This window comes from Impatiens glandulifera, chromosome 3 (genome assembly GCF_907164915.1).
Source record: "Impatiens glandulifera chromosome 3, dImpGla2.1, whole genome shotgun sequence".
NCBI lineage: Eukaryota > Viridiplantae > Streptophyta > Magnoliopsida > Ericales > Balsaminaceae > Impatiens > Impatiens glandulifera.
The window spans coordinates 63,184,954-63,211,734 of record NC_061864.1 but is presented as its reverse complement, the minus strand read 5'-3'; the positions used below and the strand labels follow the sequence as shown (position 1 = coordinate 63,211,734).

General features: G+C 31.4%; 1 protein-coding gene and 1 long non-coding RNA gene across 2 annotated transcripts; both read left to right on the top strand.

The window, feature by feature from the left end:
- Nucleotides 1-11,381: 11,381 nt before the first annotated feature.
- On the top strand, nt 11,382-12,693 carry LOC124932824. Its single transcript, XR_007098785.1, has 3 exons — nt 11,382-11,619; nt 12,456-12,562; nt 12,644-12,693. It is a non-coding gene; the product is annotated as an uncharacterized LOC124932824 (long non-coding RNA).
- Nucleotides 12,694-14,872: 2,179 nt separating this feature from the next.
- LOC124930602 (protein ATAF2-like) lies at nt 14,873-15,688 on the top strand. Its single transcript, XM_047470932.1, has 3 exons — nt 14,873-15,089; nt 15,173-15,450; nt 15,536-15,688. The coding sequence occupies exons 1-3, from the start codon at nt 14,873-14,875 to the stop codon at nt 15,686-15,688; spliced, it is 648 nt and encodes a 215-aa protein (XP_047326888.1).
- Nucleotides 15,689-26,781: the final 11,093 nt, after the last annotated feature.

Sequence of the window (26,781 nt, the reverse complement as noted above, 5' to 3'; positions counted from 1 at the left end):
TTGAGGTGCATCATTGAAGCACACTGCCGAAAAATATGATAGTAGTAGACAGAAAAGGAAAACCTACTGTTATGGAAATCATTTATGAGTGGAGGTCAGACAGATGCACTTTCTACAATACCGTCTAACATGCAAGTCCAAAATATTATTTGTCTAAGGAAGAAGATTAGAAAATTCATAAAGGTCAGAAAGTAAAGATGTAGGAAAATGAAATATAGGTGCCTATAATCAAAGAGAAAAATATGGTTAAAGAACATGAAATATAAGATAAAGAAAATTACGTAAAGAAGAAAACAATATGAAGAAGGAGGTGGAACCTCAACTTAATCATGTTGAAGAGATTGTTGAAGAATAACAATAAAATCAAGTTGAAGTGGTTGCTAATGAAAAAGAAAGAAAAATACTCAGACTAATCAATAGAAAGAATAGAATTACAAGGTTGATACATAGGAATCCAAAGTTGTTGAGGATTGCAAAACTGAAGTTGAAAGAAATGAAGACAATGATCTAGAAATTCAAGTTGAGAATAACAAGATGAAGAGCCCATAAATCCTAAAAAATAATTTTTTCTATCAAATCAGAATGGATTCATATAAAAAAAGAAATCAAAATGAGAATAAGTAGTATTTATCAATCTCTTCAGTTTATTTCATTTCCATTGTAAGTGGAAGAGGAAGAACAATGGGAAGAGGAAGGCAACCTATTGATACAACAGGTTAGTATGGAAATAAAAATCGTGATTGAGATAATTAGGATTTGATACAGTTTTAATCTTTGTTTGTAATTTCAGTTTGTATATATGATTGCTACTTATTAGGTCGTTTGATTGTCATCTTTTATTCATAGATAGAGTTTGTCTAGCTTTGATCCTTGACCCTCATACTTTTGGGATTTCAATGAAATAGTTTGAACCGTTTTCAAAAAAAAATTAACTATTAAATAATTCATTTATAATTTGCAGGATAAAATCAATGTATTTATAATTTTGAATGTTCAAATTCGAACAAGACCCTTGTTAAGATAATTGAAGCAAAAAATGATGTTATTTTGGACACTGTTTATTCTTACAATAAAACCTCGATAAATTAATACCCTTGGGACCGGGAAAAATTATTAATTAATTGAAATATTAATTAATCAATAAATTAATAAATTAATAATTTATTAATTAATTGATAAATTAATAATTTATTAATTAATCGATAAATTAATAATTTATTAATTTATCGAGATATTCATGAATTTTAGTAAATTAAATAAATTCCTGAATGTAATTAAATTATAGATGCATGAATTTAAATAAATTTAACTTATTGTATGTCTCTCTTTCTACCATGACATCGAACTCTTGAAAGTAGTTAAATACCTGATCTTTCTTTCTCATAAAATAAACGCACATCTTTCTAGATTCATCATCAATAAATATAAGAAAATATCGATTGCCACCCAATGACTCCTCAAAAGGACCACACACATCAGAATAAACCAAGTCAGCAACATTATGTTTCCTTTCTGATGTTTGACTAAAAGAGACTATGTGTTGCTTACTAAATGGGGAGTTGTCACATAGATTCAGAACCTCTTCTTTGGTTGAGGGGATGTGAAGCTTCCTCACCAGATCACACCATTCAGAGTTGCATTACTAACTGTCACAACCAAGGTCTTTCAACTGTTGGGCAATTGTCCCAAGAGCAAAAAGGATTGTAGATCATATTCTAAGGTCATCTCCATCACTAAAAATTGATTAATAAAGCTATATAACTCATTGAAATGCTCAGCAACACTTATACCTTCTCCAAATTTTAGATTTACTAACTTTCGAATTAGAATTGCTTTGTTACCTATTATTTTCTACTCATATAATGACTTCAACTTCTTCCACAACTCATGTGCACTCTTCTCAATTGCTACATGATGGTACACAATATCATCAAGCCACTGTTTGATTGTGCCAACTATTTTTCGGTTCAATTTTGTCCAATTAGCATCAGCCATATCTTTTGGCTTCGCACTATCTCCTTCAACCGGTTCATGTAAGTCTTTACAATAAAGGATATCCTCCATTTTGGATTTCAAAATCCGCCAGTTATTATTTATCAACCTGATCATTGTGCTACTGCCTACCATCTTAACCTACAAAAGTACTCTTCAATAAAAAAAATAAACATAAAAACTCTGATACCACTTATTGGAAATTTCAAAACGAATAATACTTTTTAGTTGTAATCAATCGATGTGAAATGAGTAAAATGAACATGTCATCCAAATCTAAAATATGAGATCAAACAAAATAATAAACAAAACCAGATTTACGTAGAAAATCCTCTCAGCCTGGAAGGAAAACCATGGGCCAGCCGACAAATATCACTATATCAATAAGAAATTGATACAAATGTTCTTGAGAACTTTTTTTGGGAAAAACAACTTAGCGTCATTTCAATAAAAATTCTCAAAAACGGGAAAAAAATCCACGAGTTTAAGAGATCATTCTAGACAGGCCTAGAATGATTTTGAAGTCGTAACATTCTGAATAAAAGCTAAAAAGCTAGAAACATAAATAAATTATCTAATTACAATGCTTTAAATTCTAGTGAGTTTAAAAAATGGTAAATTCCAATTCCTGCAGATATTCTAGTTCTGCTCCGTGCTTGGAATTCTTCTCCACGTTCCCGCGAGGGCGCTGCAATCCGATACAATATCTTTTCATAACTCTTCAATGCTCTTGCGGGTTTTGCCATTTACCCTTGCATTTCGTTCTTGCCAAATATTATACACCACTACTCCAAAGTCGCACTTGAACACGCTTATTGCAAATCTATTTCCATTGGTTTTGAGTAGTGCAACTTCTTTGATTTCATTCCATTTGTTCGGGAAACTGATCAGCTCTAGACTTTTATAAAATCTGTCCCAAAGCTCCGAAGCAATACAACAGCTCCCGAATAGGTGATCTATGGTTTCTTCGTTTCCTCTACATAGAAGACAACTCGCATCCGGGATGCTCATATACTTGCTGATACGATCACGAGTGTTGAGTCTTTCCCAAAAGGCGAGCCCTATGATGAACTGGTGTCGAGGGATAATCTTCTTTGACCATATAAGAGGAGTCCATTCTACTTTCTGCGCTTTTTCCCGAGTTACCTCCCATATTTTTTTCGATACCAGTTTCCCATTGTCCTCAGCTTTCCATTCATGAATATCCGGTTTATGGTGTAGTTGTATATTACTTATATGATCAAGTATCCTCTATCCTTCTAGATTTTTTCTCAGGGGTGAGTCCCAATTCCCGTCTTTAATGTATCTGATTTTCTCTTCTACGTAATCCCTTCTGATACGAGTATTTAGAAACTCCTCCTTGTGGATGATAGGCTGGTTTTCGAACTAGGGGTCGTGCCAGAATAGAGTGCATTTTCCGTCCCCTAGCCGAATGTCATAAAGATCTACAATATCTCTTCTTAGTTTAAGAATCTTTTTCAGAAACTAGCTCATACATTCATGAATTTTGCAGGTCCAGATGTTGGTTTCGTATTTCATAAACCTCGTATGCACCCATTTGATCCATAGTGACTCCTGATTGCGCTCCAAATCCCACAGATGCTTGAAGGTGAGAGCTTTGTTCCACTCGATACAGTTCTTCAAGTCGATGCCTCCCTCGTCCTTCGGTTTGCAGAGAGTGGTCAATTTGACTTTCTTTCCTCCTCTTCCGCTACTGTCCCATATAAAGTTCCTCATCAGCGTGTCAAGCTCATTCATTACCTTTTTCGGAATGACCATCTGCTGCGCCCAGTAGCCAACTATGCCCATGACCACGATTTTGATAAGTTCGATCCTTCCTACATAAGAAAGTTTTTTCGCTGCCCAACTAGATATTGTGTTTTTTACCTTTTCATTCAGCGGCTTGCAGTGTGAGATCTCGATCTGATTCGCGGTTAACGGAATTCCTAAGTACCTTACGGGAAAACTGCCTCCTTGATGCCCATGATGTTGAAGATGTCCTACTTTGTTTCGTCCTTCACACCTCCATAAAATGTCACATTTTTGCTTTCAATAATAGTTAAACCTGTAACCTCAGAAAAGAACGTTAATGCAGCCCTAATAGTTTTAAACCTAAAGTTGATGTATACATAAAGAGAAAACTAATTTCATTCAAACCCATACAAGTCTAGATAGGAGAAAAAAAGAAATTGGAACCTAGAGATGATAAATGCAATGAGATTGTATTCTTTGTTTCTTCTTCTAGGTATATCCTCTCTAGGTATATCCTCTCTCTTGCTGCTTCTTCTTTGTTTTTAGTCTAGTATAATGCACCCTCTTTCTAGCCGTAATTGAGTGAATAACTTTCTTAAAATTTGCTTCTTTTATTAAATGCTTAAATGGGCTGGACCCACAAAACCCAACAAAAGGTTGAGTTTTCTTGGATTGCTTATTTATTTGTGGGATCTTCAGATCCAACCATCCACCACTGACGAATACGATGGACGCTGAAGCATGAAATCAATTTTATTGGTAAAAGTTGAGTAATTTTATTGGTATTTTTTAGTGTACATTTTGGACAACTCATATTTGTCCAAATTATTTCAAATCCCCTATCCTTTAATCTTATATTCATTTTCAATGAATGAAGTTCATGTCTCTTGTTTTCTGATCTCTCCAAGTGTATAGGGTTATGGGGTTAGATTTGATTTTTAACTGTTTATCTTCAGTTCTTTTCCATGTTAAAATTACAAATTTACAATTAAGTCTACCTTTGCATATTTTTTCTTTGCACATTTCTGCTTCCTTTTATTTATAAAGTTAACAAATCTCAACTTGTGGTCATTTAGTTCCAAGAATGGATGAATCATGAATGTACCCTCTTTAAATGGATATTTGAAAAGAAATAGATTTGCAACAAGCGTTTTCAAGTGCGGCTTTGGAGCAGTGGTGTATAACATTTGGCAAGAACGGAATGCAAGGGTATATGACAGAACCCGCATGAGCGTTGAAAAGTTATGGAAAGATATTGTATCGGATTGCAGCGCCCTCGCGGGAGCGTGGACAAGAATTCCAAGCAAGAAGCAGAACTGGAATATCTGTAGGAACTAGAATTTACCGTTTTTTAAACTCACTAGAATTGAAAGCATTGTAATCAGATAATTCATTTACGTTTTTAGATTTTTAGCTTTTACTCAGAATGTTACGACATTAAAATCATTCTAGGCCTGTCTAGAATGATCTCTTAAACTCGTGGTTTTTTTCTATTTTTGGGAATTTTTAATGAAATGACGCTAAGTCGTTTTTCCCCCAAAAAATGGATATTTGAGATGTTATTATATCTAATTCATTGATTAATCCATTCTAGAGATTGAGTCACCTCTTATTGGAAACATGCAAAGCATCAAAGTAAAAAACCTCCTATTCAAGATATGTTATTAACATTTCTTATCTTCTTATATTTATTTATAAAAATATTGGTTAGTGACAAATATGTGCACAAAACATCCTTATTAATCGTGATTATCACAGAAATTCAACAATTATCGTGGTCAATCTTTAGATTGTTTACCATAATATATTAGTGACTAAAGTATATTCATTTTCACTAAGTTGTACTATGCTATCATTTTATTGTTATCTTATCTCGGCTTATCCACTAATTGTTTACTTGTTTTACATATATATAACTTAAAAAGTATTACAACTATAAAACATAAATATGTCAAAAGTTTTTTTATTTGTTCAATTTTGAGGTCTTATAGGGAAATATGTGCATATGATTGAATATTTTGATAATGAAATTGAATTTTATTATAGTGGAAGGAATTGAGTTGATATGGGATGTGGATTTATACTGAAAATTGTTCAATATTGAGTGTAGAAAAGGTATTCATCAATTCAATGTTTTTTTACTATTTGAATTTATCTATTTTATTTTTTTATCTTTGAAAACTAGTATGTGGATAAATTGGTTTATTAATAATTATTAATTATATTAGAAAATTACAAAGAAATTATAATTTATCAAGTGTAAAGGATGAAGATTGTGATTAATTTTATATTTAGAGGAGTAGAAATTTAAATTTAATTCAGAGAGAACATCAATTTATTTTGCCAACGCTTGAAACAATATTATTGGTGTATTGATCAACCAGTATAAAAAAAATGGTCTTGATTTTACTGGTGAGTGAAGTAATGATTATTTATATTTTTAGGAAGTTTATTTAGTATTTTATTATACAAATTTGTATTTTAGTTTAATTAATTTTTAAACAATTAGGACATTATTAAGAACTTATAATTAATATTTTTTTATTTGACAATGGTATGATTTTATAAGATATTGTTGAGAGAATTTATGTTTCTTTTATTATTATTTAAAATGTCAAATAATGAGTAAGAAAATAATTTGTAAATGTCTTTTAATAATTATTTGATTTAAAATTAAAATTAAAAAATTAAAATTTTAGAAAAAATTGTTAAAAAATACTAAAAAAAAGTTCAAAAGTAAACTATAAAAAAATATTTGCTAAAAATTAAATATATTTTTGTTAACGCTAAAATTATTGTTACCAACGCTTAAATAAGTGGCCCTTCTTCTAGCGGCGCAAAGGTAAACGTTGTTAATTTTCTTAAAACAATTTTAAGAGTTGACATATCCTTTTTTTTACGTCGGCGGAGGTCTTTTTTTTTTTTTTTTTGTTGTAGTGAGTGTCGAATAACAAAAAAATAAGGATATAACATTTTCTTATCCATTTTCTTCTTTTCCTTATACATGTTCCATCCGAGGAAAAAATATAAAGATTTCTGTACCAAAAGAGAGGCCATATAGCGAGTAAACATAGCGATTGGTCTAAAAGTCAATCACTATTATCAATGTAATAGTGATTGAGCTTTAGACCAATCGCTACTAGCTCGACATAATGACGATTAGTTAGAAACCAATCGCTATAAACCTAATTAAAAACCACGAAAAAGAGGCGCCATGTTTTACCGCTTTTTTTAAGTGTTAGTAGCGATTCGATAAGTGACCAATCACTGTTCCCTATAGGTTTAATTCCTTTCCCTTTCCTTTCTACCTCTTCTTTTCGAAACTCGTTCCCCTTGACAAATCACTTTGATATATGACAGGCGAGGAGCAAACGAAGATTGAGTTCAACAAATTGTAGACGAATTCAAGGAGAAATCTCATAATTTGTTTGGATAGAGTTGCAACGATGTACAAACGATATAACATTGAAGTATCGTTTTCATTTGAGATTGATTTAATGTTTCTGTAATACATAAGGAGATAGTAAGGGTCTTATCGACTTGGAACAACTTCTGGTGGAGGAGACCTGGTTGGGCACGGACATCCTCGATGTAGTTTCATAAACCTTTTTTAAGGCTGCAGAATGAATTATACAGAAGCAAAGGAAAAGTTGGATCTGGGAAGCCAATCTATCCACCTTTACACTTAATCTTCAATGCCCTTAACACTACCCCTTTTCACAGAGTTAAGGCTGTCATTAGGTTAGAGAAAAACTATTTATCTTTGTTCTAGAACTGAATACACACCAAGTCCCTCTTGTGTGATGTATAGATTTTCATTTGGTTTTAGGACCCATACCATGGACCTGGTCAGGCAATGGGGCTTTCTTTCTATGTACCGAAAGGTGTTAAAATTCCTTCAAGCCTAATGAACATGTATAAAGAACTTAAACAAGATTTGGGTTGTTCAATTCTATCTCATGGCAATCTTGAAAAATGGGCTATCCAAACATTATATAGAAATTTAGAGCAATTTGTACACATCTACTTCGCCCTAATGAAAATGCAAACTTTGTAGGGTGTTATACTGCTCAATTCTGTTCTTACTGGTGAGATAATTCATGTATTTTTTTTTAATGATCTTTACTCTTGTGAAGAGAAATGTTTGGTGTAGTTAGGGAACATGAGGCTAATTCTCATGCGAAGAAAGGGTGGGAGCAATTTACTAATGCTGTCATCAAAACAATTTCAAGAGTTATTTTTCTCTTGTGGGGAAACTGTTGGCTTTGACTATTGGATCTTTCTAAGAACAACTATGAAGATATGAAACTCTGGAAAATAGATATTTGCTAAAGAAGAAAAAATCTTGAAAAAACTTGAGTGTTGTATATTCAACCTTTACAAACAATCCTTATATAGGAGTAATTAGCCTAGAACCCTAAATTACTTATACATATAGGCTCAAGCCCATTAATAATTAAATATACCCTAATGGGTATAAAAGACAATATAATAATATAATATATTATATTGTATAATATAATAATATATCAATATAATATATTATTATATTATATACACTAACATCAATAAAGGTCTACAACTTTATATTTTCTGACAATCAATGCTTAAACTCACAATCTCCCCCATAAGCTTGATTTGGTTCGAGATACTTTACGCCGAGCATCTCTCGCATCTCTGCAAATTTGACTCTTGCTAGTGCCTTAGTGAGAATGTCTGCACGTTGTTCTCTAGTGCCTACAAACTCTACAACGATCTGTCGATTCTTGACGCATTCACGGATGAAGTGGAACCAAGTGTCGATGTGTTTTCTACGTCCATGAAACACCGGGTTCTTCATTAATTCTATTGCAAACTTGTTGTCGACATAGAGGGTTACCGGCCTCAGCTCGCATCCGAGCACCTCGCTCAACAAGTTTCTCATCCAAAGTCCTTGACACGATGCTACAGTAGCTGTCATAAACTCCGCCTCGCATGAAGATAAAGCAATAGTTCGTTGCTTCTGAGATTGCCACGTGATCAGATTCTCGTTGAGATAAAACACCATCCCTCCAGTACTTTTTATGTCGTCTGTGTCACCAGCTAGGTCGCTGTCAGTAAAACCAACGAGTTCTTCAGCTTCTCGTCCTCTTCTAAACTGAATCCCACAATTTTTCGTTCCCTTCACGTAACGACGAATGTGTTTTACTGCCTGTTGGTGTAGAGTGGTAGACTTCTCCATGTATCGACTCGCTATGTCAACTACATAAGAGATATTGGGTCGAGTGTGCGTCAAGTACCTGAGACACTCGATGATACGCCTATACTCCTTCGGGTCCACTAAGCTTCCTTCCATATCCTTTCCTAGCTGCAACTTTGCTTTCATAAGATATTTTCTCGAGTTACAATCCTCCATTGCAAACTGTTTCAACACCTTCTTCACATAAGCTTCCTGCTTCACATCAATGTTATCTTTCTTCTGGTCCACCTCGTTACCAAGAATTAACCTAACTGTGTAATGTTTCGTCACCGGTGCAAAGTTCTCCTCAAAATCATTACATTGCTTCTGCACATAGCCTTTTGCTACCAATCTCGCTTTGTGCTTGAAGATGTTGTCTTCGCTGTCTCTTTTCAACTTGAAAAACCACTTTAACTCGATGGTCTTGTGATCGGGTGGTAAGTTGGTGAGCTCCCATGTCTTATTCTTCCTGATAGATTCGAGCTCTTTGTTCATGGCTTCATTCCACGACTCTTCGACTACCACCTCGTGATATGTTATTGGCTCATCGGTGGTGAGCAATAACAATTCATCAAGATCCATCTCTACTAGTGGTGCCTCCACATAGACATCTCGTAGGATTCCGAACTCCACGGGATTTTGTACGAGCTTGTTGTTGTTGTTGCACCACTCCCACTTCTTCTCCTCCTCGAATATAGAGTCTCTGCTCACATAGATTTCCCCGTAAGATGAATTAGGAAACTTGTGCGCCTTGTTTCCGTCTTCAAACTTCACATTTCCGGTATATTTCTCGTCGAGCTCATTGAGCTTCTCTCGATGGCCCTTCCTATGGTTGTTTGCTCCATTGTCAAGGTACCACACATTAGTGTGATTACACTCATCGCCACTTGCGAGGAGTTTCTCCATGACTTTCTCTTCACTGAATAACACCACATCTGGTTCCTCCTTGGACGGTTCTTGCATGAACTCTTCAAGGTTTGTCTTCTCGTCTCCCTCAGCAAACATTAATATTGGCTCCTCGTCATAGAAGCTAGCGAGGTTTGCATCATCTTCTTCGGGCAAAGCTTTCGTCACTACCTCAGCAAACATTAATGATGGCTCCTCATCATAGAAGCTAGTGAGGTTTGCCTCACCGTCAGACCTATTGTTAGGACACTTAGACGCGTAATGCCCATACTTTTGACAAGCGTAACACTTCACTGTGCTCTTGTCTTTGCGGGGCTTGGTACCTTCTTGTCGAGGTGAGCTTTCTGCACAACCTCTCCCTTGACCTTTACCTTGCCCTTTGCCACGACCTCGGTTATCTCCACCGCTGCCGCTACGACTCGATGATCTAGAAGAAAAATCGGCTTCTCCGTTTTTCTTCATTCGTGACATCCATTCATCATGCGTGAGCAATAGATGCTCCTCCTCTTGGTCTCCGTATCCGCGAAGTCTCTCCTCGTGGACTTTGAGACGACCGACGATCTCTTCGACGGTCATATTCTTGAGGTCACCAAATTGCTCGATCGTTGTAACGATCTGCATGTATGTTTGTGGTAAGGCTCTAAGGAACTTCTTGACGACGGAGATCTCCTCCACCTTCTCTCCTAACGAGCGGATACCAGTCACAATGGATTTCAATTTCATGGAGAAATCATCCATCGATTCCCCATTCTTCATACGAATCGCCTCAAATTGTGTCTTCAAGGTTTGCACTTTTGCATCCTTAACTCTCTCCACTCCAACATGCATTGTCTTTAGCGTCTCCCACGCTAGCTTAGCGGAATCTTTCTCAGCCACCATGAGAAGGACGTCTTCAGGGAGTGCTTGATAGATGGCGGCGAGAGCCATTCTATCCATCCGTTCGTCGACATCTTCGAGCATCACGACTTCCCACACTCCTTGTGCTTGTAAGTTTACCCGCATCTTCAATGCCCACACCGAGTAGTTACTCTTCGTGAGTAACGGATAGGAGAGCGTCACGTTCCCTTCTCTTCCAATCTTCATTGCCGCCGCATCTCTGGTTGATCTTGTCGACGACATGTTCTTCAATCTAGCTCTGATACCAAATGTTGGCTTTGACTATTGGATCTTTCTAAGAACAACTATGAAGATATGAAACTCTAGAAAATAGATATTTGCTAAAGAAGAAAAAATCTTGAAAAAACTTGAGTGTTATATATTCAACCTTTACAAACAATCCTTATATAGAGTAATTAGCCTAGAACCCTAAATTACTTATACATATAGGCCCAAGCCCATTAATAATTAAATATACCCTAATGGTATATAAAAGACAATATAATAATATAATATATTATATTGTATAATATAATAATATATCAATATAATATATTATTATATTATATACACTAACATCAATAAAGGTCTACAACTTTATATTTTCTGACAATCAATGCTTAAACTCACAGAAACTATTCTTAAGCTAAGTCCACGTAAATAATATGCCATTTGAACATTCTTCATTCATTCCCTTATCAATTAATAATGATTTCTTCTTTTGATGAATGTTTTGATTTGAATCATAGGTTAATCCATGAGACAAATCAGATCAGATCTCTCTCTAAACACACAGGTGAATCAGCTACATTGAAATTGCTGCAATGGCAACAACAACTCTTAGCTCCACCGACACTGATAATATCTCAAATATGGTAATGTCTCAGTTTCTTTTTGTTTCTTGTTAGAGTGTTTTACGTTGGGGAGATGGGGAGATTTCAGTTCCCTATTTCATGAACCTTAATGGACAAATTAGTCGTTTTGAAACTTATTGGAGGACTCGGAACAACTATGGGATGCACTATGAATTTAACTACTTTTTTCACGTCATTGGTGATATTTGTACCTGAAACTTGCTGTTTGTGAAAATTGATTTTGGATAATATCTATTTGACAGCAGGAGATTGTCCTCTGCTGTTCAAAACATAACAGCTATGACCCTGTTAATCTTCATCCAAATTTGTTCTTATAGTGACAAAATAGAGTAATTCTATTTTATGAGCGGCTGCTGAATCACTTGATTTGTAATAGGATTCTTCTACAATTTTGAAAATGTCTAGAATACGGTAAGTTGTATGTAAATTGTAGTAGATTCCTGGTGGTTGGTTTGCCAACAAGGAGCTATTAATTCCTGGATTTTATCTTTCTGAACTTCAAGAATCTAAATTTTACCATGATTTGCTTGAAATGACTAGTTTAATAGACTGTATTTAGTGGGATTTCTTGAACACAGATGGCATCTCTAAACTAATGAAGCAATCAAAACCTAGTATAGTCTCTTCATCTTTACATATGTTTCTTGTACTTCTATTACTTGGATTTGCTTATGTACAGAGTGTTTGTCCTAATTGCTTCTTGTACTTATATTTATTGGATTTTCTTATATACAGAATGTTGTCCTAATTCCTTTTTATACATATATTTCTTGGATTTTCTTATGTGTAGAGTGTTGTCCTAATTTCCTAAACTCTAATGTTCAAATTTGAAACAGTTAAAAAACTGCATTTTAGTTGCTCGATTGTTGATGAATCTATGTTTCCACGGAATGCAGTTCGGAATGGCTTGACCTTCCTAGATTTAATCGTCAAGCAGATTGAGGTTCAATTGTCATTGAATATTGTTAAACTTCATTATTTTTTGGATGGCTTTGTATATCTTACTACTGTCTTTTGTGCTTAGTCTCTCAATCCTAGATATGGATGCAATATGCCTTTCATGTTGATGAATTCCTGCTGGAGCACTTGATTTGTAATATGATTCTTCAATAATTTTGAAAATGTCTAGAATATGGTAAGTCGCTTTTATAAATTGTAGTAATGTACAGGTAGGTAGGTAGGTATATATATATATATACTTGTAGCTAAATAACCCTTCATCAACCAAGGTCTAATTTTGTTTAAACGGGTTTTCTTACGGTGGATTCTGTCCAGTAAAGAAATGTGCACGTGATCATCTCGACTTGTTCATCCAACAAAAGAACGGCGATAAGATTGTGAATCCCGAGAAGTAGAATACATTGTGTAAGGGGTTGAAGAACGAGATGCTTCATCCATTGCGTATGATTACTGTAAACTGTGGACCTCATACATAATTATTGGTTGTCAATTCAGTTGAACTATCAGAAAAAGAAATTGATAGATTTTTTTCGATAATGTTGAAGGATGTTATATGTTAAAATATATGTATAAAAGACTATTTTTGCTAAATGAATAAAATTATTATAATATTTTTGTTTAGATTTTAAATTTTTTTTTTTGCTAAAGCAAATAGCGATTATCCACCGATTGCTATAAACTTTTTTTTTTTTTTTTTGTTTAAATCAAGAACCTCCTATAATAATTGAAAGAGAGGTTTTCTTCAAATTTAGAGCCAACAGAATAGTCCTACACTTTTTCTTATAATCAACTAGCAAAAAATCTCTCAACCAAGATTGTCAAAATTGAAATTTTACGTAGAATCGTTATTCAGTTGTAAACTCGTAAAATCTAGAGTTTACATTAAATCGTAAAAGTTTTGAAAAAATAATAGTTATATATTATTATTATTTATATATATAATTATGTGTTTTATACCTAATCAATTTTAAGAAATTATATATTTTAATATAAAATTAATTAAAAGATAATAGTGAGTAAATAAGACTATAAAATTTATAGTTACAAAATTATTTATATTAATTAATTAATTTAAATAAATAATAAATTTATTTTTTATTTTTAAATAAAAATTTATTTTTTAAAAAATCGTAAAATCGAAATTATTTATAAACTCGTAAACTCGTAAAATTTTATTATCGTAAATTTAAAACCGTAAGAGTTTACTTATTTAAGGGTTCACATAAAATCAGACTCGTTAACCTTATGTAAAATCTTAAAATCTTAGAATTTCAAGAGTTAACTCAAGATTTTAACAACCTAGCTCCCAACTCTATTTTGATTTTTTTTCCAAAATGATTTGAGAACTTTTGGAATGTCTTCCTATATTATAGCTATTGTTCATTTTATTTCCAATCTTTATAAAACAAAAGAGAATAATACACTTTTGAAAAGATTAAATTTATAATATTTTTGTTTAAATATAAATACACTTTAAGTATTTTTATCTAAGCATTTAATTTCTTCGTAACTCTAAAATAAAATAAAAAAATAAGTAATTTGAATGTAAACAAACCTATAATATGTGTGACATGTAATTAATATTGCAAGAATAATATTAATTATAATATGATTATAATTTTCATTATAATTAAACCATTCCTAAATAATACATGAGTGTTAATTCTTAAATAAAAAATTAATAGCTTAGGTAATTATAGGAACAAATCTAATTATTTTTAATGACCAAGATATGATACTATAAATTGTCAAATAGAATATTCTTATAATCTTGAAATATTTTTTGATAAAGGTATAGAGTATCCCAAATTAATTAAGAAATTACTAAGGATAAAACAATCTCATTATTCATATTTATTTTGAATTTTTATATTATATATTTTTCTAAATAAGACCTTCCATAATTAATATGAATTATTTATGTTAGTATTAATTCTTATAAATAAATATAAAAAAACATAAACTTGTATTAAATTAAAAATATTAAAACCCAACTAGGAATGACTTCATTTTTAAACAATAATTAGATTATTTGAATTGAATTAAAATTAAATTATGTAACATTTTTATAAAATATATTATTAAAAATAATAAATTCTTTTAGAACTTAATAACTTAATTAATTAACTTTTCATTTTTAGTAATAATTCTCATATATTACTTTTGTTTTGGTCAAATTGCCACAAACCAATCATCAGCCTCTTATATTTGTTATCACATTCTATAAATACCTTGACTCCCATCACTTTCATGTACCAATTCTCTTGCATACTTTTACACAATAGTTGAGAGAATGGAGAGAGTTAGAAATGAGAGTGAAGATGTTGTACCAATGAGGGTTCCTAATGGCAATGGGAGTCACTTTTTTGTACCGAGGTGCTTCAGATTCACTCCCGAGGATGAAGAACTAGTTTCAGATTTTCTCCACCGCAAATGCAACTCACTTCCATTGATGATAGATGTGATTGCTGATGTTGATATATACAAGTTCAATCCGTGGGAACTCTCTGGTATATATATATATACATATTATTTTCTCATCTTGTTTCCATTTCCTTAACAATTGTAATGTATATTTGTCATTGTGTTCTAGACATGTCCAAATACGGTGAAAATGATTGGTACTTCTTCACCCCTAGGGAACGAAAGTACCCTAATAGTGCATGTGAGTGGCTCAACCGTTCAGCTGGAATAGGTTCTTGGAAGACAACTGGACCCGAAAAGATTATTGGAAACACAATCCAAGGTATCAAAAGGTCATTGGTTTTTTATGTAGGAAGATATCCTCAGGCGAACAAGACCAATTGGATTATGAAAGAATATCGTCTACCCCGTGAAAATCGAGTTATCCCTAGTTGCATCTCTTCTAAGGCAAGCACACAAGAACCATTCTCATGGAAGTTTATTTATTAAACTTTTTTTAATTTTATTTATTGTTTGGTTAATTAATTTGTAGCTTGTTGAAGTGGTGTTGGTTCGAATCTATAATAAGACGGGTCTCAATGAGATTTGCTTCCCGCCCGAGAGAAACCGAGCATCAACATTGGCCCCATCCAATTCTAGGTTTGCGAGTTTCGGAACAAACCTTGGTAATTCTATCACGCCTTAAGACAATGTTATTGATGAATTGTTGTGGCGACCTTTGGCACAAGAAGACATATTTCACTCACCTTGACACCTGAGGAGATTGATAATTTGTTGTAATTCTAAATATCTTTATGATTGTGTTTCATTCTCTTTCCTGCAATTATTTTGTTAAAGGAATTAAAAGACTAAATTTCTCAATTTTCAAGTTCTTCAACATAATTAGTTGATAAATTAGTTCTACAAATTAAATTAACCCAAGTAATATTTGTTCTTAAAATGGAGAAAAACAAAGATGGAATTTTTTCCTAATATCCATGTTTAATAAGGATAATACAATTCGTAAATTTTTTATTAGTATTTCTCGAGAATTCAATTAATATAACGCATAAATTCATCAACAATAATTAAATTTAAATCAAAAGGATTGATTGACATAAAAATTAATGTTAAAGGAATAACAATAATTAAATAACCATTATTTAGAGATAATTGATAATTTATAATTTAATTAATTAATGATTCTATGATTATAGAGGATAATGAAGGTGAAAAATATAAATCTTTTTGAGCATTATTTTTTTATAATAATTATCTGGTTTTTGTTATATTTAACCTTAACTGCGAACTGGTCTTAATGAACGCTGATTTTTTTTTTTTTTTTTTTTTTTTTTTTTTTTTTTTTTTTTTTTTTTTTTTTTTTTTTTTTTTTTTTAGGAAAGAGTAATACATTTTCTATTGATAAACCAAAAAATATAGAATTAAAATCTTACAATTAAAGAATCAACTTTAACCTTCTCTCATGTAGGTACTACTCATTAGATGGAAGATCTTAAAGACAAATGAAACATCTCAAAAAATAAATTTGAGAATTAAAAATAGAAAACACATCATTTTCACATAACTAAAAGAAATATATATAAACTCATGTGAGAACAGTACTTATTCGTTGAGTAAGTGATAGTTCTTACACTCATTAATGGGAGACTCAATAAGAATCAAATCAATTTACTAAGACATTTCCAAAACCAAATTGAGAGGGTAGAAAAGGTATTTATCAATCCAATGTTTTTTTATCATTTGAATTTATCTATTTTATTTTTTATATTAATTAGAAAATTAGTATGTAGGTAAATTGGTTTATTAATAATTATTATTTATGTTAGAAAGTTAAAAAGATATCATTATTTTTCAAGTGTAAAGGATGAAGATTATGATTAGTTTTATATTTAGAGTAGTTTAATTGTATTTTATTTATTTACAGATATTAGAAAATATCAATTTATTTTGCACACTACAAGAATGCAGGCTTTTTGCGATGTTATTTATTGACGGATTTTCTGACGAATAAAAGATTTGTGACGGTATTTTCAATAAAAAACTTTTTTTGCAAAATTGTGCGTCGCTAATGCTCCGACGGAGAAATGTGTGTCGGAAATATTTTGCGACAGTTTTTTCAATTTAACTTTTTCGACGGAAATTGTTTCGACGAATTTTCCAGTTTATTTTTTTCGACGGTTTTTTCAACATAAACTTTTGCAATGGATTTTCCTATTATTACTTTTTCAACTGATTTTTCGACGAAAATTTCCCCACGAATTAATTTATTGGATTATCCGTCACAAATTTTATTTTTTAAATTGTTTGATAATTATAATTTATAATTAATTATTTTTAATATTATTTAAAATAAATACATTTAACTAAATGTAAAATTAAATATATTTAAAATAAACTCAGAACAAAATAATATAATCAATTCTGTTATTCCATACTATTAAATTAAACCTTAAATACAAAGTTATTAAATCTAAAAACGTATTTTATAAATTTTAAATATCAAATGAAAATTTTAAAATGTTATTAATACTAACGTAGTTGATGAGCACCATCCATAAACGCCTTCCATAAACTCCTTGAATTCTTGAAGCACCATATATTATATATAGCGGTGACGAAATAAAATTCGAACCTGCAATGAATTCAAATTAATAATTAGTTTAAACTCTTATATTGCTACGTATAAAACTAATTAACTTTATTGCTGAGAAATTTGTAAAATTACTCTTATATTTATTTAAATATATAGTATTTCAACTATCAAATAAGCAACTAATTGACTTTATTGCTGAGAAAATTGCTGAGAAATTTTGAAGAAGAATATATGATGAACACTTTAAAATGTATTTCTGATTGAAATGGTTAAAAATAATACAAAATTGAGGAGGATTAGTGCACTATAGCATGTTAAACTCTTAACCTAATGTATTTGGTGCTAAATACCATCACTTCAAAGTGGGTTCAATAATTCAAATTGATCTTTTCCAAGAATCCTAAAAAAACATAATGTTATGAGGTTTTACAAGTGAGGGCAAATATCAAATTACAGATAACAAAACACCATTTAGTTCATTGGTTGTAGCTCAATCTCCTTGAGTATTTATCAAGATGCAATTGTTAAGTTTTTCAATAAGGTGTACAATGCTTCAATTATAATGCATTATTTGCCTTCTTCTAGTACTAAAACAGAGCAAACTGAATGAAGAAGAAAGAAGTAATAAGTCCAAGCCAACCGCACATAAACAATCGCATTTAATTTCAGCTTCAATTCCTTATCTATTAATACTATAATTAACATTACCAAGAAGCATAATGAATGTAAATAATGAAAGTGTTCTAACAAACCACTACAGCTAGCTACAAAGATTTCACCACTCTAACAATCAAAATAAGAATGAAAGTGTTTAGAATGGTCTCTCTCACCATCGACACCAATCAAAATAAGAAGATTTGCAACTTTCTCTTTAAGTCAATAAGTAATCCCGAAGCTATGTAGTACCATAAATCACAATTTTGTATTTAAGAACCTATTTTCTAGAACATATCTAACAAAGATTTGCAAGCTTATTTGATTATTCTTCAAAATCCCTAATTATTCAAACAATGTAATTAAGAACTCCTTTGATCTAATAACTTTCCTTTGATTTTAACCTACTCCTTCCTTCAATTTCCTTCCAAACCTTTACTATTGCTAATCACCAAACACAATAAATATAAAGGATATGAGAACTGAAACCTTTTTGAAATCGTGCAATTTGAGGTAACAAGCAAGCGGCTCTGTTGCAATCAATGGAGAGCAATCTTCTGAGGCTTGGTTTTGGCCATACCAAGCGCCTCAAAGTAGAGAATCCTAAAGCTTCTTCATACTGACCTTCCCTATACATCTGATCATTCCTCTCAATCTTGTTCATCGGCGGTGCCGACGCCATCTATGATTGAATCTATCAAATCCAGAATGTGAATGAGTCTCGTAGATATCAAACTGATAGAATCAATCAACGCATCTGAAACTGATATAAAAAATTGATTCAGAAATAAGAAACTGAAACTAATATAGACTTTGTTAAATCAATCGTAAGAATTTCAGTATAAACTGTTTGAAGAGATAAGAATGGAGATTGAGTTAGTGATAAGCTACAAAGAGATCGAGCGAAGCTAGAAAGAGAAGAGGCGGAATGACGACCTAGTGCAATGCATTCCAGATTTGGAGAGAAAGAGAGTGAGGCTCAAAAATGAAGAACAACCTGAGAGAATGAACAACCACATCCGTTTTCTCCCTCTTTCATGATTTTTTTCTATGTTCGAGGGTAGAGTAGGCGCGAATGAAAATGAGTAATTAATAAATATTATTTAGGTTTCTATGGTCTTTGCGACGACCATATATTGTTTTATTTGATTTTTAATTTATATTATTTATAAAATAATTTTATATACTTAATTAATTAAAAAATTGTTAAAATAATTATATTTTATTATTATTTAAGTGACATTTTATAATATATATAAATTATTTAGTTATAGTAATATTAAATATTATCTACGATAATATTAAATATATATAAACTAAATAATTAGTTATAAATATACTATATTATCTTTTATATAATTTTATATGCAATTGACGAATTTCTATAGGAGTTGCGACGACTATATTTTTCTACAGAATTTACGACGGATATGATTTTCTACGGAATCTGCGACGACTATATTTTTTAACAAAATTTACGACGGATATGATTTTATACGGAATCTGCAGCGACTATATTTTTATGTTTTTCTATGGAATTTGCGACATACATATTTTTCTATGATTTTTTCGATTAACTAAAAAAACTTTAATATTCGTTGTAAATTTAATCCAAAATATAGTATAAATTCATTTACGAATTTTGCTATAGAAATTTACCTTTTATTTTAGCGACGATGATTGATTATAGGTAAATATCTTTGTTTTTTACGACCAAGTTTTCTTCACTCATTAATATTTTGCAACTGTTCATGTTTTTCGTGGATTAAACCATCGAAATATTCGTCGCATATTTCCGACGTTGATTAAACGTCGATAATTATGCGTCGCTAATTGGACGTTTTTTTGTAGTGGCAAGCTTGAAACAATATTATTGGTTTATTGAACCAGTATAATAAAATTGTATTTGTCTTAATTTTATTGATTTATTAAGTAATTTTTGTTTTTGTCCTTTTAAAGAAGTTTACTTTAGTATTTTTTATACAAATTATACTTTAGTTTAATTAATTTTTAAACCATTAGAACATTACTAAGAACTTTTAATACTAGTTAATGTTTTTTTATTTGATAGTATGATTTTATAAGATATTGTTGAGAGAATTTATTTTTCTTTTGTTATTATTTAAACTGTCAATAATGAGTAAAACATAATTTTTAAATGTCCATTTTAATGATTATTTAAGTTAAAATAATAAAAAATTTAAAGTTTAGAGAAAATTGTTAAAAAAACTAAAAAAATTTCAAAAGTAAAATATAAAACAAAATTGTTTAAAATTAATTAATGTTACCGACGCTTAAATTAATGTTACTGACACTTAAACAAGTGATCCTGCTTCTAGCGGAGAAAAATTAAGCGTCGCTAATATTCTTACGACGCTAATATTGTTGACATATTTTTATTAAGCGTAGGCGGAGGTCTTTTTTTGTTGTTGTAACGAGTGTTCGTGCTAGTTATCAAGGAATAAACCCGAAACAAAAAAAAAGGATTAAACATTTTTTTTTATCCCTTTTCTTCTTTTCCTTTGAGTCCCATGATTCATCCAAGGACAAATTTTTTTTTAAAATAATATATAAATAGAGATTTCTGTACCAAAAGAGAGAAAGAGTTTCAAGTCAGGAACCTTCCATACCACGTTTAGAGCCGTATAATAGTTCCTAAGCTTTTTCTTATTCTTTGGAAATAATCCAACTAGCAAAAAGATCTCTACAACTGGGAAATAACAACTCTATTTTGATTTTCTTTCCAAATGATTGGAGAATCTTGGGAGTGTCTTCCATATATTATGGCTATTGTTTATTTTTATGGTCAATCTTAATATAAAATAAGAGAAAATACACTTTTGAAAAGATTAGATTCAAAATATTTTTAGAAGTATCCAATAAAATAACACATTGCTTAATATGACTTAATACTAAAAGATAATTGGTCAATTACCTTACTATTTAGATATATTATTTAGATGAGTAACCATGAAAATAAATATGTTAAAGCAATTAAGTTAACCAGTTGGATAATGCTTAAATCAATTGGATAGTCAATTTTATAAATTATTTTTTATAGGTAATTAGTTTAAACTTTAGTAAAAACATACTTTTTAATTTTTTTTATCTTAAAGAAAGAATGGTTTATTTAAGAACAACTCATACATTCTTTTAGTCCTAATAATAGGGGTAAGAAAAATATGAGTGGAAAATGTTTTTAAATTATTTTTATGTTATAAATAATAGTCATTTATACCTAATGTTAAAAATATTAAAAAAATAAATGTCTAAAATATCACCCAACACAATTCATCAGTGATATCTGAATCATAGCCACTCCAACAAAATATATCTTCAGTGACAAATAATTATCAACGCATATTAAGCGTTGTTAAAAGTCTTAACAAATTTTTTTTTTTTTTTTGCCAAACTTTAAATAATATATCTTTAAAATTTTTTTCGCAGATAATATAAGCTCGGGCAGGTCACTTCTAAGATGAATGGGTTAGAGAGATGGTTTTTTTTATTAACTTTCATTTTCTCTTCTCTCTCTAGGATCCCTCTTCTGCCACACACACACTGAATCTCTTCTAAGCCTTCTTCTTCCGCGACCTCTAATCTCCTCTAATTTCTTCTTCTGCCGCAACCCATCATTTATCAAACTCGGTCTTCAATTACGACGATGTTGCTCAAAACAAGGTCTTTAGGGAGAAGCCATGGACTAACGACCCTCACTACTTCAAGTGTGTCAAGATCTCCGCTCTCGCTCTTTTGAAGTTCACGCCCGCTCCGGAGGCACCATCGAAATCATGGGCCTTATGCAAGGGAAGACTTACGAAGACATCATCATCGTCATGGATTCCTTCGCTCACCCAATTGAAGGCACATGGACGAGTGTTACTGCCCAGGAGGACGCTTTGAGTACATGGTCGAATATTCCCAAACGAATAAGCAGGTTTTCTTTTATTTCATTTTATTCAACAAGGAAATTAGATTAGATTGAGTAAAAACTAGAAGGTGTAGATAGTGGTGATTAAAATCCCATAGCTAATGCCAGAAGAAAATAGTTGTTTTCATGGTAGTTGAAGAATATTGAAGATGATAGTTCTCTTATGTTGTTATGCTTAAACCAAAAATATCTTCAGCTCTGCCTTGTCCTCATTGAGTTGAATCATAATAACATGTTTGTTCTTGTAATTTTCTTCTGCTTAAACAATGTTTCATTTGCTAACACCAGTTTCAGACGAGATCACATTTTAGAAACTCGTATCTGAACTGATTTGACAATAACTTTCTATTAGATCCAAATATTTATTAGATGAAAAACTGACAGCTAATTTCTGAATGTGTTGGACTAAGTTCAGTTTCCAAGAAATCTGATACATCATTTATCTGAAACCTTCTAGATTCGAATCCATCATTTATCTACTCCATTGCAGACAAATCGATTACCAAGCAACGGGCAGAGTATTCGTTCTCTAGGAAGCATTCGTTTTCCAGGTGTGCATTCGTTCTCAATAGCTCACAATCTATGATGAGAAACTTTAGATTTGTTACTACAATTACCGAGCTTCGAAAAGGATCACTTCCAGATCTCTGTGTTTATTTTCTGTTTTCAAACGTCTTCCCTCCTAGATTCAAATCCGGATAAGAAAAGATGTTTCCAAATGAATTCGTTATACTTCAAATTTCTAGAAAATTTCTATTATTAAGTTTTTGTTTTGCTTAGAAAATTTCTATTATAAAGTTGCTCAATGTGTTTATTTTCCCGCTCTGTGAAGAACATTCACTTAGGTGCATTGTTAGAATCTAAATGCATCATTTCACCTAATTAAATATTCTTCTATTCATTTCAGTTTTTTAAATCGCAGGTTATCACTCCATTAGCAACACTAAGCCATCATGTATGTTGGTTACGTACTGTAGGTTATTTTCGTATTGAAAGTGTATGTTAGTAAGATTTGGTTGGTAATACTTGATTTAGTAGTTGAAGAAGGGAGAGATTATTGTGTATTTGGCATGATTGCATTCTCTGTAAACGGATATTTCTGCAAAGTTATCTTAGTGAAAGATTAAGCAAATTAATTGGATCATATCAATGGAAAGAAACGTAAGTAAAACTCAACTAGTCTAGTTACTGATTTTATTATGTTAGGAGCGGATGATGCTCTTTTTTTTTTCCTACAGACCAAAGTGCTTTGGGTATGTCTATGCGAGTGGAACAGGCATCCTTTGAATTGGTAGATGAAAATTCGATAAGTAACATTACATGCTCTAAAAATTTACCTTTTAAATTTATTCCAAATTTCTTATCCATCGATTTAGATTTTTTTCTCTTAATATTTTCTTTACAGTTGCAAAAAGTGTTCAGCTGAATTTTCAGCATTAGAGAATTTGTTTTGCCATCCATTCTTTGTAACCACAAATACACTCTTTGCTTCTATTTATTAATACCCCTAGTTCTATAAAACGCACATTTTTTTCCATTTCTTCTCTTTGTGTTCTGATTGCGTTGGTTTCAGTAGCCTGAAATGCATGTTAGGGTTCTTGTTTCTGTCACTTGTTCTGATCGTAGCGGTGTATGTAATATTTTCAGTTGTTAGAAAGAAATGTTTTTTATGGTTGCATGTGACGTTTGAAAGTAGTGTAATAGATAACTGTAACAACCTTTAGAGATGAATCACACATTAAAATTGTTGATATAAACACAAAGTCTTTCTTGTCAAAATATATTCACAATTACTAAAGAAATATGATTATTAAATTTAAGATGTATTGATTTAAAGTACAAGCATCGGATTAGCCAAAAAATATTTGATTTACATGATCGTTGATACTATGACATACTATTATTAAGGCTCCTACTCATAGTTGTCAATAGCGTATAGCGCTAAATAGCGCCAAAGCTTCTCATGGCTATAGCGTAAAGCGAATAGCGTAGCGAGGATTATTTGAAAATAAAGCGCTAAAACATGTAAATATCAAAAATAAAAAACATCACAAAATTAAAAGTTTAAAACATAAAAACCATTAATTCTTAAACTACAAAAAGTTTAAAACATAATTTAAAATTCATTGTCATCATTTTCTTCATCAAGATCGAGATCATCTTCTTCATTTGAAATTGCATAATGCTCGGTATCATTCTCTTCTTCACTTTTTTAAGAGAAGAGAAAAAAGAAGAATTGGAAAAGTCTTAAGAGAAAAAAGAACAAAAGAATAAAATAAAATAAAAGAACCTTGAGAAGACGAAGAGTCATAAAAAAAAATAAGGAAAAAATAATAAAATAAGGAAATAAATAAGATAATTTGGGAAATTTAAATAAGTCAGATAAATAATATATATATATTTTTATTTTGAAAAAGCGCGCTATAAGGGGGCTATAGCTATTGGCGCTATTGGCGCTATAGCTAGAAAGGCGGCGCTATTTGAAAGTGTGTAGCTTATAGCGCCTTATAGCTACAAGGGGGCGCTACGCTACGCTATTCGCTATAGCTAGCGCTACGGGCGCTATTGACAACTATGCTCCTACTTGCTGGTTGTTAAGGTTTCTATTGGCAAATGATTTATCCTACGTACTGTTTTTGGGTTTTTTATACTTATATAACTCTTAGTTAGTTTGATCAATCTTGTTTTTTTATTTTCTTATGAGTGAATAAGTTTTTTAGAAGAGGATTTCATTCCAAAGATTCATATCAACAATGCACCAGCAAAGACCCATCTTCCTTTTATGCCTAAAGAGGAAGAGCTCAGCGGGAATGAACTTGAAAATATACTGGAGGAGCATTATAGGTCTGGCTCTAGTTTTGTTACTGATGAAGAAAATAATGTAAATGATTCAAAACATCCAATAGATGTGAACACCGCATTTCCCTCTCACAGAGATCCGACCATTTGGAAAGTGAAATACATAGTAGATGTCTGCAAGTCATAGTTTGCTATAGCTGTTCTTTGGTGGAATATTTTATTTGTAGATTGGAGGTGAGAGACATTCAATTTTCTACTTAATGCAAAAGTTCATGGACCTACAACCTCTTGGAACTAAACTGCAAATTATATTTGCTTTTGCCCTTGATCATGTGAAATATTTTGTTTATATTGAAGCTGAAAAGCATGATGTTCATGAGGTGATCATTACCATTTCAGTTAATGTTATTCTAGGTTTTGTCGCGCAAAAACAATCTTAAGTGATATTGTTAATCGTAATTTCTAGAAATGATAGTTTATTAATCGATACTATAGTTATGGTTAACGTGCCATCTGAAATCAACTATTTAGACACAGACATTGTTATTTTACCTTTTATTTACAATCTCTGGTGGAATGGTTGTTCTTAACTTAACAATAATTATTTTCTTGTTCCCAATTATCTGGATTTTCTTTTGATTTCTAATCTAATGTTCTATATTTAATTAGGGTGAAGAAACAGAGGTTTCATCCTTTGATGATTGTTTGTCATCTCCTAAAACACCTCTACCGTCTAAGACGCCATGGAACAGGGCAAAAATAACAACAAATGTGCATTCAAATTCATCTTTTATCTTTTATTTATGTTCGTATTTTCTATCCTATCTTAATATTAGTGTATTCATGTAAATAATATATGTATTTCTGTAGTCAACCAAGGGGACAATGAAGAAATGTTCACAATTGGTCAATGAGGATCAAAGTTGGTCCTCTGAAAGGTTATTTGTGTCGTGTTTTAGCTTTGCGTCATTCTGATGTCACTGTAAAGCTTGATTCACAACACAAAATTCTTACAAGTTGATGAAGTTTTATATTGTTTCTCATGTTTCTTTCTTTGTTGATATTTTCATATCTTATATTTTTCTTGCTATTATTAAATGTGAACACCTAACAAAAGTTCGTGGAAAGAATAGTGCTATTTTCTTCCTCCTACACTAAAGGAGATCAAACATTAATTGGCAATTTAGAGCAATTTGTACTCATTTACTTCGCCCCTAATGACAATGCAAACTTTCTATGGTTTTCTACTCCTCAATTATGTTTTTACTGGTGAGATAATTCATGTAATTTTTAATGATCATTACTCTTGTGAAGAGAAATATTTGTTTTAGATTTTATGTTTGGTGCAGTTAGGGAACATGAGGCTAATTCTCATGCGAAGAAAGGGTGGGAGCAATTTATTGATGCTGTCATCAAAACAATTTAAATAAACAAGGAGTTATTTTTCTCTTGTGGGGAAACTATGCTCAAGTTAAGTCTAGGTAAATAATATGTCATTTGAACATTATTATTCATTCCCTTATGAACTAATAATGATTTCTTCTTTTGATGAATGTTTTGATTCAATCATAAGTTAATCGATGAGACAAATTAGATCAGATCTCTCTCTAAACACACAGGTAAATCAACTACATTGAAATCGCTGCTCCACCGACACTGATAATCTCTCCAATCTGGTAATTTTTCAAATTTCATTTTGTTTCTATTGTTGGAGTGTTTTACGTTGGGGAGATTTCAGTTCCCTATTTCGTGAACCTTAATGGTCAAATTAGTCGTTTTGAAACTTATTGGAGGACTCAGA

Coding starts and splice junctions, on each gene's coding strand:
- LOC124930602 (XM_047470932.1), top strand. CDS start 14,873: ATGGAGAGAGTTAGAAATGAGAGTGAAGATGTTGTACCAATGAGGGTT. Junction 15,090..15,172: donor CAATCCGTGGGAACTCTCTG/GTATATATATAT, acceptor ATTGTGTTCTAG/ACATGTCCAAATACGGTGAA. Junction 15,451..15,535: donor CTAGTTGCATCTCTTCTAAG/GCAAGCACACAA, acceptor ATTAATTTGTAG/CTTGTTGAAGTGGTGTTGGT.